Below are 10,225 nucleotides of genomic sequence, written 5' to 3'. Positions count from 1 at the left end.
AAAGGAAAGTCCATAGCTCTTATATTATAATCTCATTGCATGACGTTGTCATCTATGCTACCAACAATATCCGAATTGCAAATAACACACTACCAACTAAAAGGAAGAGAACAAATAGTAAAGATGAAGACAATGACAATGTTACTCAAAAGAAAATTAAGAACGCTTAGAAAAATTTAAATTAAAAGTAGTATTTATTTAGACTATCATTTTTAGACCAAATATTTAGACTATCGATTTTACAAGGTTTCAAACATTTATTTTAGTAATAATTATAATGAACTTTCTATATTATCTTGGATTCAAATACTTTGAGTTAGATATTTAAATAAAAAAATTCGACATTCAATTACCCATGTATAAACTTCTCCTATATGATCTTGCATTGATATACTTTCAAATATTTATTTAAATATAAACATTAGCCATTAACTCATTCGCGCAATGCACGTATAAAACTAGTATCATAAAATTTTTCCTGGACCAATCAATAGATCGATCAAGCCGTCCGAGCATAGAATGAGTATCGCCGAGCTGCATGTGGCCAGAGAATGCAGCAAGATCAGAGCGTGATCTGCACCTCTCGTCGAATAGCTTGAATAGCTTCCTCAAACCTCCCCAAACTGCAGTAAATTGCCGCCAAGACGTGCAGGCTCATAGCCAGTTAACGTCATTGCATTACACTTTCTTTCCCTTATTTACAATTCGTTATACGCTTTTATTTATTCTAAATATTAATTTCACTAACATAGTGACAGTGTCAATATCATTCTACAATTATAGCCTTATAGGTCTTGGACGTAGAATGTGGGATTGGTGGGCAATTAAGAGCAATTGTACGTTTCAGGTGAATGGGAATTGCTAAATTCATCTTGTTGAGAATAATGAAGAAAAAATTATTTTATTGAATTGAGGTATAAAGTTTATAAAGTTTAAATAGGGAGAAAAAAATAGAGTTTAAATAGAGAAAGAAAATCTTCAAAGTTTATAGAAAGAAAATTTTGAAATCTTGGGATTAAGGGTTGGATTTTATTTATTTACTAGTTTTACAGGCGCATTGCGCAAATGGGTTAATGCCCAATATTTATATTTAAATAAATTTAAATATTTAAAAGTATATTAATGCAAGATTATATAGGAGAAGTTTATACATAGGTAACTGAATGTCGAATTTATTTATTTAAATATGTAACTCAAAGTATATGAATCTAATATAATATATGAAATTCATTATAATTGTCACTAAAATAAATGTTTGCAACTTTATAAAATCGATAGTCTAAATACTTGGTCTAAAAATGATAGTCTAAATAAATACTACTTTTGGTTGAATTTTTCTAAGTATTCTTAATTCTCTTGTGAGTAACATTGTGAATACTTGGCATTAATCGAGTAGCTTCAAATTATTTTTTTAAAATTTTTTTTTCACGATATTAATAAAATACTTGGTAAATAAATATATAACATTATTTTGTATTATAACTTTGATATTTAATTACAAGATATTGTAAAAATAAGATAATGGACAAGGTAATGAAATTATTTCTCTTATTTAATTTAATTTTTTGATAATGAATATTTTTTTTCAAATAAAGGTATTGTAAACACGTAATTCTAAATTAAAGAAATACATATGTATCATTTTTTGTTATAGCTACTAATTTATTTAATTTAATAAGAGTAAAATAGAGTGAGGAACTTAATTATGCCAAATTTAATTGGGATGAGGTTCGAACCTAAGACCTTTCTTATAGAAATTAATAGGTAAATTAAAAGTTAACGGAATATTAACGGAAAAGAGAATATTTAACGGAAAACTTAACGGATAATCATATAATTAAGGATAAATTAGGAAATCTCAAGGAAAAGTATAAATCTAAACAATCTGAACCATTCATTTGATTAAATAATTTGACCGCCATTTTTTTTACCCATTTTAGGCCTAACTCTCTTTGGCTCTTATTAGTATAGTAGATATTTGAGAAGGAAAAGTCTACAAAAGTCCTAAAATTAAAAAGTCCACACAAATTCATAACTTTTTGAATACCACAAGACTTTTAAAGACAATTTAAAAGTCTTAATCCAATATCACCCGACTTTTAAAGACTCTTTAAAAATCTTGATCGAATACCGTCTGACTTTTAAAGACTCCCTAAGGGAGCGTTTGGTTCAAGTTATATAAGATAACTAAGGTTATATTTGCTTAGGAATATAAGATTCCCATGTTTGGTTCAAGTTATGTAAGATTCCCAGGGAATGTAACATAACCTCCCGATGAAGTTTTTAGCTATTGGAAGGGAATGTGAGATACACCCAAATTTCTTAGGTAATCTCACATTATCTTATCTTATTACTAATACTGAGCTTTTGGCATTTTAATCAATTTATCTTATTTCTGTTGTCTTATTTACCTATTTCAATTTTAAACCAAACACATGAATCTAACATTCCCAGTTACCTAATATTCCCAGTAATCTAACATTCCCTAAGATAAAATTCCTTGAACCAAACGCCCCCTAAAAGTTTAAATTGAATATCTCCAAACTTTAAAAGTTTATAAAAGTCTTTAAAACTCTATAAAAGTCATGATTGAATACCCGTAAGTTTTGAATTAATACAAACACAGTTCTCATCATTTGTGCCAAAATAGCTTAAATTATAATAATAACTTAAGCTCAAAATTATAGCAACGATTTGTGTTCAAAATATACATGTAACGATTAAGAAGGCTAAATTGAATGAATTAAAAAAAGTCGTTGTTGAGTACTGTATTAAAAAGTTTTTTGTAGTAACAAATTATCTGAGATACAAGAGTACTTTACAAATTCAAGATCATGTTAATGTATTCAACAAATTTTTTATTCGTTTGTTTAATCGTACAAGAAAACTAGTTACAACATGTGCATTACGCGAATAGTCTAATGTCTAATGTGTATTTTTAAATGAGTGTTTTAGAATTTATCAAAATATCATTCGGTATCCTAACATATATCAATGCAAGATTATCAAATTTTTATAAAAGTAAATATTTCAAAGATACATAACTATGGCATGTGGCATGAATGTTGGATTAATTGGTGCAATAGCAATTTTAGAGGGAAGCACCCTCACTAGATAGTATCCAAGCATAGGTTTTGCAACACAAAAACCCTATTAATTGGCGTGATCCATGATTCCTCTTGTTGTCACTCCCGCCAGAAATTAATTCTTGATTTGATCTAGTCCCCTGGTGTGTTTCACTGCAATTTTAGTGCTTTAGTGCAGTGCACCTTCTCATCTATGTTGAATATATACTCTAAATTAGGTGTATCGTTTCATTAATATGCCCAATGCGTGATTCTAATTAAGTGACCAAAGCTCCTGTTAAATTTTATATTGCATTTTTTAATACACTCTAACATATTAATATTATATGTTTAATAATTATGTCATGTTTGATTGAGATGGGTTCGAACCTAAGACCTTCCTTATGAAAATCAATAAGTAAGTTAAGAATAATAAATAGTTAACGGAAAATTCCGTTATTAAAGTTTGCAGGGGTATTTAGGAAAAGTAATTGATATAATAGAGGGTAAGTATGAAAAATACTAAAATCAAAATAATATGAACCATTCATTTCAACAACCAATTACACCAATATTTTTTTAGTTTTTGTTAAGGACCTAATTTTATTGACTCTTATTAAATTCGTAGATCAACTTTATGAATAAGGGCCAAATAGGCCGTCGAACTACATATGAAATTACAATTGAGTCATTTTACATGGTATTTACTGACATGGAGGGGAGATTTGGGGGATATTTTTTTAATTATTTTATTTAAAATAATTAAAATAATTTTTTTTTAAGAATAAAAGCTTAATTCATTAAATCATTAGCAATACAATCTCCAAGAAAAAGAGGAGGGGTATCCAACTACTCCCCACAACCTGACATAGAAACGGTAACTGCCACGTCAACAAATACCAAGTAAACAGGTAATTCTAAGTTCAATTAAATAATTTTAAATTGTTTAGGGACCTTATTGCAACTTTTTTAAGCGGATGACCCAATTGTAATTTTGTGTGTAGTTCGATGATTTATTTGACTCTTACAATATGGACTTCTGCCAACAATATGTGGACAGTATCACAATCGGTCCCAGACATACAATATTGGACACTTTAAAAATGTAATCACAAGTGTTCTTAGACAAAAATTCACAAGTGGTCCAATATTTATAAATCCACAACTGGTCCCAGGCATATACAATGCGCAAACTTCATTTAGTGCTCAAATTTTATTTGGTTTGCCTATGTTAGAAAATATTACTACGAAAATAATAAAAATTTACACAAGTTGCCCAACATTTATAAATCCACAATTGGTCCCAAGCATATACAATATGCAAACTTCATTATTTAGTGCTCAAATTGTACTGGTTTGCCTATGTTAGGAAATATTACTACGAAAATAATAATTTCCAGAAAATAGTATAACATGCATAAGAGTGAAAGGTTTGAGGTTAGTTCAAATCAAGCGAAACACTATTTTCTTAAAACTTTTTTCTTAAAACTTTATTTGCTACAATACTCAAAACAGTACCCGAAAGGTTACAACCGAGTAGTGACCCTTCAATCACAAGGCCGAGTAGTCACTCGCCTTGTGACTCTTCGATCAGTGACAAAAAAATTAAAAAAAGTATTTTCAAAAAGTTGACATAACTTAGCTCGCAAGGGCAAAATAAATAAATAAAGGGCACATATCAAAAGACAATCTTGTTCTCAAGGTGTTTAACATAATAGCTCAACTGCTCAAGGCATTTGGTTGTTGCATTAACTGATTAACATATGAACGTACTGCAAACTTCTCATCTCAGTGTTCCTAAATCATTGCCTTAAACAATTCTTTACTGACTCAATATATTACAGAATTCAGCTCATAGTTCAAACGTTTGTATTGTTTATTAACCGGTTCGCCCTCCATATTCCCATTCAAGAAGCTTGCCCATGATCTTCCATCAGCTGTTCGAGTGAAAATCCCGCGATCATATCCCCCACATCAATCAGCTTTCCTCAACTCCAACGTAACTTAGGATCTCATGTTATCCTGCATCAATCACAGATCGAACTTAAACTATCTGATGCTTCTATAATATGGATCGGAGTAATACATAAACGTCAGCGTGTTTACAGACCTGATTTCCATCACGAAGATGGAACCAACTTGCTACCTTCTAAACGAAACAAAAATAGAAAACAGCGTGCATCCAGAAAATTCATCTGTGTGATCACTTTTGTAATCACTTCTATGCCTTTCTAGTAGTGACTTCATATTATGTCTTTGGGTTATAACGTTAAAAAAATAACTTAAATAAGTAGATCAAGAAGTGAAATCCGGCATGCATATATAGCTCAAGAACTTGGCATTGGCGTTGGCATCCACTGGGTACTACTACTTCATTTGCGAGGGGAAGAAATCAAACAGTATTCTTAAGACAGTTATAAGTTCCTCCTCTTTATTTATTTATTTTTCGTGTAAAAAGTTCCATAAACAGCATAAGGAATGAAGAAGTAGCAAAGGCCTCTCTACATAACCAGCTTGTGAACCCCTCTCTTATGGAAAAACCAATCTGACCAGCACTTTGCCCCTTAATTGGGTTGGCCCGGTGTGAACAGAGATGAGGCCTGCTCAAGACACCTCATGGTCTAACCAAAAGAGACCTCTCTACATGAACATTCTAAATATATAATCTATTATCAAAGAAGACTTCAGAGCCACAACACATAAATAGGTGAAGAAAAGAAAGCAGAAAATTCCCTAGTTTCCATACCTTTCCAAACATAAAACTCAAAATCCTCCAGCTATCCCATCTGGCCATAAGCATTATTCCCTGCCAGCTTCTTTTGCTCCTCTAAATATTCTTGTTTCACATCTACAGCCGCGTTTTCAAATTCATGATGCTGCTGCTGCCTGGAGAAAGAACCAACACTGTTCATTTACACCATAGAACTAAGATCATCATTATTATATATATGGAGTTTCTCGAAGTCCAACCTCTGGCCACCATCTGGAGGAAGAAATGTGTGAGCGGAGCTGCATACAAGGCTTGGAACATGAGCTGAATCCGGTTCAAAGTCGTGCCAATCTTGTCGAGGGCTAAAATTCATCTTCACTCCAGAAACATTGTCAATTATCGTTGTCAGGCATTGCATCTCTGTTCTAGTGTCAGGTACTTGAGGACACGCTGAGTTTAAAGGGTTATGTAAATTAGAAGACATAGGTACCTCCAAAGTAGATCCGTTGTTTCCCAAATCCCTGGGCATAGCGTGGTGTGAGTAGACACTGGTACCAAAAGAATTTGCTTCAAGAAGAGATGATTGACTAGCTGTTGGCCAATTGTCATTACATCTCGTAGTATTCAGAAAGGGAGAACTTGCTGAACTCACGGGAGATGCTATAACAGGGAACTGATTGTCAAGAAAATCTTTCCTTTGAACACATTGACCTTGGGACCTCAAAATTATAGAGTTATCTGAAACACCAATAGTCAAGTTCCTTCTGCCATCAACATCTATTTTTCTTTCTGGCACACCATTAGAAAAAGGATAAAGATGAGTAACTCCCAGATTATTGTTCACTTGATCAGTTCCTAATGGCATTGGCATCCCTTCAAGAATATCCATATCTTGGTTTCCAGGCTGTATGGACTGCCGAAAGTTAATTTCGCTAGTGATTGAACTGCTAGAATTAGGTGCATTAGCCAGCTGAATCATGCTAGAAGGGGCAAACCCACACATCCCAATTCCAGAAGGAGTGTTCAGTCTAGTAAGCACTGAACCAGATGAGATGGATCTGAGCGGGGCATCTGAAAATTGAGTACAGCCAGTTATAAAAGGGATATTTCCAATATTATTCAGAGAACCCATTCTTAAGTAGCTAGGATCTGCACTTCCCAAAACTGAAACCATGTTGGCATGCTGCGATGCAACAGAATTAAGTCTTTTGAGGTAAATTCTGTATTTCTGCAATCATATAAAAGCAACAGTAAGCCTAGTAAAAGTGAAAGCAGTCCATCAAAAAAGTTCCAAGGGCACAGAATTTGCCTGGAGATGACTTGCCACATTTTCTCGGGTCAGCTTCTCCACATTCATCAACTCTAAAATTCTTTTAGGCATAGCCTCTATAATGCAAATAAGAACATAAATAATGAGAATATGTAGATGAAACTGCATTCTCTATGCTCCTAAAGCTTTTCAATTTCAAAAAAAATTATGAATATTATAAGAAAATAGAGCATGGTTGGAATGATAGAAAGTAAAGATGACAAAATCCAAGTCCCAGAACTTGATAAAAATACTGGGTCAGTTATACTACAATACCAAGATGAACGAAAATTTCAATAAATAATGGTACAGAAACAATGCATTCAAAATTATCATATGTTCTTCATCAAATTGAGTAACAGATGTTGTCAAAGAAGGATAAAAGAATATCAAGTCGTGAAGAGCAACATGTTAATGATAAGCTAACTAATAAAGTGAAATTACAGAGGACCCCTCTGAAAGACCTGCCAAATTTTTTGATGAAAGATGAAAACTTACTATCAATTCCCAGGTGATTAACTGCAGCAACAAATTTTTGGTGCAATTCTACTGACCAAACAACACGAGGTTTTTTCTGAGCTGATGGGTCCTCATTTCGCCCACCGTTTTCATCCAGCTCCTCATCTTCGTCATCACTCTGGTCCTTCCTTTTCCTGGTAAGCTTACCATTCCGATCAGTTTCTCCCATCCCTCTGAACCCTCTGCCTAGTTCACCAGACTCACCATCAGGTTTGTTAGAAATTTTCTGCTCCTTGCAGTCAAACTTCTTTCTCCTTAATACATGTTGCCATATGTTCTTTAGCTCTTCAATGCGGACAGGCTTCAGCAAATAATCACAAGCTCCGTGGGTGATACCCTTCATCACAAGGTTGGTATCACTATATGCTGATAGCACTAGAATCACAGAAATTGAAAACAATTAATCAAGGATAAATCAAATACTAAAGTGAAACATATTGTGTTCTTGCTCTAAAGTTTGAATAATATAGACAATTAAATTGGAAATAAGATATTTTGATTTCAACTCTTCTTTCAAATAAAAGATGTTTCAAAACAAAATAAGAATAACCATAAGTTAGTGTTCATATCTAATGAAAATGTATGTCAATATGAACGCTATAAATTACGAAAATGCTCCATAATAATGTCACCATGAGTTAGGGTTCTATCACTCACTTATGACAGGTAAATCCATCTCCAGCCCTACAAGCTCTAGCAGCTTGAAACCATCCATATCTGGCATATCAACATCACTAATGACCAAATCAAACTGATTTTTGTTCTCTCGTAATAATTGCAATGCCTGGATGGCCTGGTTTGTTGTCGTGACTGCAAATAGGAACAGAGAATTAATTACCAATACCGTGTCTATTACAGAAGCTGATTCGAGCAGAACTGCAACTGTGACCAAAACTTCAACATCTTATTACATGAAAACATTTCAAAGTACAGCATTTTACATTTACACCCTACGAAGCAGACTAGCAGTACAAGTGGTGCCTTTGCTGCCATTCCATTGACCAAACAGTCACCACATATGATGTGTGAATATATCTAGTCACAAGATGAAAACAAAATCCAAACTTTATACCAGAACTAATAAAATATAGGTCCCATCCCATTTGGTACAGGGGTAAAGCTTATTATTGAAGATTGTGAATAATCAATGGCTAACTCCAAATAGCATATGGATTATTGGCTACCAATGAGCAATCCATAATCTATATTATTTTTTTCAAACACTTAAAGCGAACTATTGAATCAATAATCTGAATCATAAAACCAACAATGTGATTAAATAGTTTTAACAAAACAGGCACTCACTGATTGGAGGTATAGTTTCTCTCCTACATGCATAAATATACTTCAACTCATTATAGAGAACGGAAAACCCAAACAAAACAACTCAAATCTGAAATAAGAAAAAGAAAAACAAAACAAATCAGATATTCACTCTCACACACACACAGACACAAAGTCTGACTCAACATTTTTTACAAATTAATATCAATACAGACACAAGCATCTATCTATGTGTATTGCTGGCAGAACAAATGGGACAGAAGAAAGAACACAGACCATGGTACTGGCATTTCCGAAGCAGATTTTCCAACACCATGAGGCAAGTTGGGTTGTCATCCACAGCCAACACTCTCATCCCCAGTGGAAACTGATCATTTTGCTTATCATTCCTCTGCTCTACAGTCATTTTTGGCCCCGTAATCTATATAGACAGTATTTTATGGCTTAATTTCAAGAAACCCAGTTAAGTATAATCTTCAAAAGAGAGTTTATTTCAATAAATTTTCGGTACACACATACATAAATGAGAGAGAGAGAAGAAAGGCTAAAGGGTAATGCTACATCCTTTTATATATCCTATAAAAGGAGAGATATAGAAATGTTAAAAGGAAAGAGACAAATAATTGGGAGAGGCGGCAATCAAGAAGCGGTGATTGGCGAAGAAGGAATCAAAAGAGTAAATGCAGAGAGAGACAAAGGTAGAGCAGAGAGACCTTTAAACAGAATCTGAAAAGCAGAATGAAGAAATAGGCAGTGGTGTAAACTGTAAACTTGTAAAGAATGGAATCTATGACGGTACACTCAAAGGAAGATATGAAACTGGAAATAAAATAAAATAAAATAAAACGAGAGGGAAAAGGGGCTGAGAACCCCTAGCCCTCTTAGGTTAGTAGTAGAGCTCTTGCACGCCTCTCACTCTCTCACCTGTGATTCTGTTAAAGTGTGGAATCTCAGCTGCTCCGATTCCTTGGCTACACTTTATTGCAATACTTTTTTTTTGGCGAATCAGAAACATAGTATTAATTCAAATCAATACATAATACATCACAAATGAAAGATGGAGGGTTCAAAAACCACTCTGAACAATCTGACATAAAAACAGACTGCCTAGCTAACAGATGGGCGGCCTGATTCGCAGATCGTTTGACAAAGACTAAACTACTCTGAGTGAACACACTCAATAAGTTTTTAATATCTTGCAGCAGTGGGTGAAAGGAAGAGCTTCCCATGTTTGCAAGCGTGACACAGCTACCTACGCCGACATGTGTATGTGTACAGGAACGGGTGCGAGAGCTACCCCCTGGTGCTTTGCCGGAAGCCCTTCATCCATCTCAATAT

The 10,225-nt window shown here is 33.7% G+C and overlaps 1 protein-coding gene across 4 annotated transcripts; it reads right to left on the bottom strand.

The window, feature by feature from the left end:
* Positions 1-4,703: 4,703 nt before the first annotated feature.
* On the bottom strand, positions 4,704-9,815 carry LOC116007561 (two-component response regulator ARR12-like). 4 transcript variants are annotated; one of them, XM_031248277.1, is made up of 8 exons: positions 9,164-9,815; positions 8,261-8,413; positions 7,583-7,978; positions 7,085-7,161; positions 6,266-7,003; positions 6,036-6,148; positions 5,812-5,951; positions 4,704-5,087 (listed from the first exon to the last, which is right to left on the bottom strand). In XM_031248277.1, the coding sequence occupies exons 1-7, from the start codon at positions 9,291-9,293 to the stop codon at positions 5,843-5,845; spliced, it is 1,716 nt and encodes a 571-aa protein (XP_031104137.1). In that variant the 5' UTR covers positions 9,294-9,815; the 3' UTR covers positions 4,704-5,087; positions 5,812-5,842. The 4 variants fall into 4 exon arrangements, with proteins under 4 accessions (XP_031104137.1, XP_031104135.1, XP_031104138.1 ...); XM_031248275.1 differs by having other exon boundaries at positions 6,036-7,003; positions 9,164-9,308; positions 9,601-9,815; XM_031248278.1 differs by adding an exon at positions 8,909-8,996 and having other exon boundaries at positions 6,036-7,003; positions 9,164-9,275.
* Between the last annotated feature and the right edge of the window lie 410 nt (positions 9,816-10,225).

The sequence above is a fragment of the Ipomoea triloba genome, chromosome 15, assembly GCF_003576645.1.
Source record: "Ipomoea triloba cultivar NCNSP0323 chromosome 15, ASM357664v1".
In the NCBI taxonomy this organism is placed as follows: domain Eukaryota; kingdom Viridiplantae; phylum Streptophyta; class Magnoliopsida; order Solanales; family Convolvulaceae; genus Ipomoea; species Ipomoea triloba.
Note: the sequence above shows the minus strand (reverse complement) of the source record. Positions and strands in the feature narration are given on the sequence as shown.

Excerpts from the sequence above, each read along its gene's own strand:
- LOC116007561 (XM_031248274.1), bottom strand. The coding sequence starts at position 9,293 with ATGACTGTAGAGCAGAGGAATGATAAGCAAAATGATCAGTTTCCACTG. Across the intron at positions 7,162-7,582 it reads TAATCACCTGGGAATTGATA|AGGCTATGCCTAAAAGAATT; the intron begins GTAAGTTTTCAT and ends TTTGCATTATAG. Across the intron at positions 5,952-6,035 it reads CCTCCAGATGGTGGCCAGAG|GCAGCAGCAGCATCATGAAT; the intron begins GTTGGACTTCGA and ends TTCTTTCTCCAG.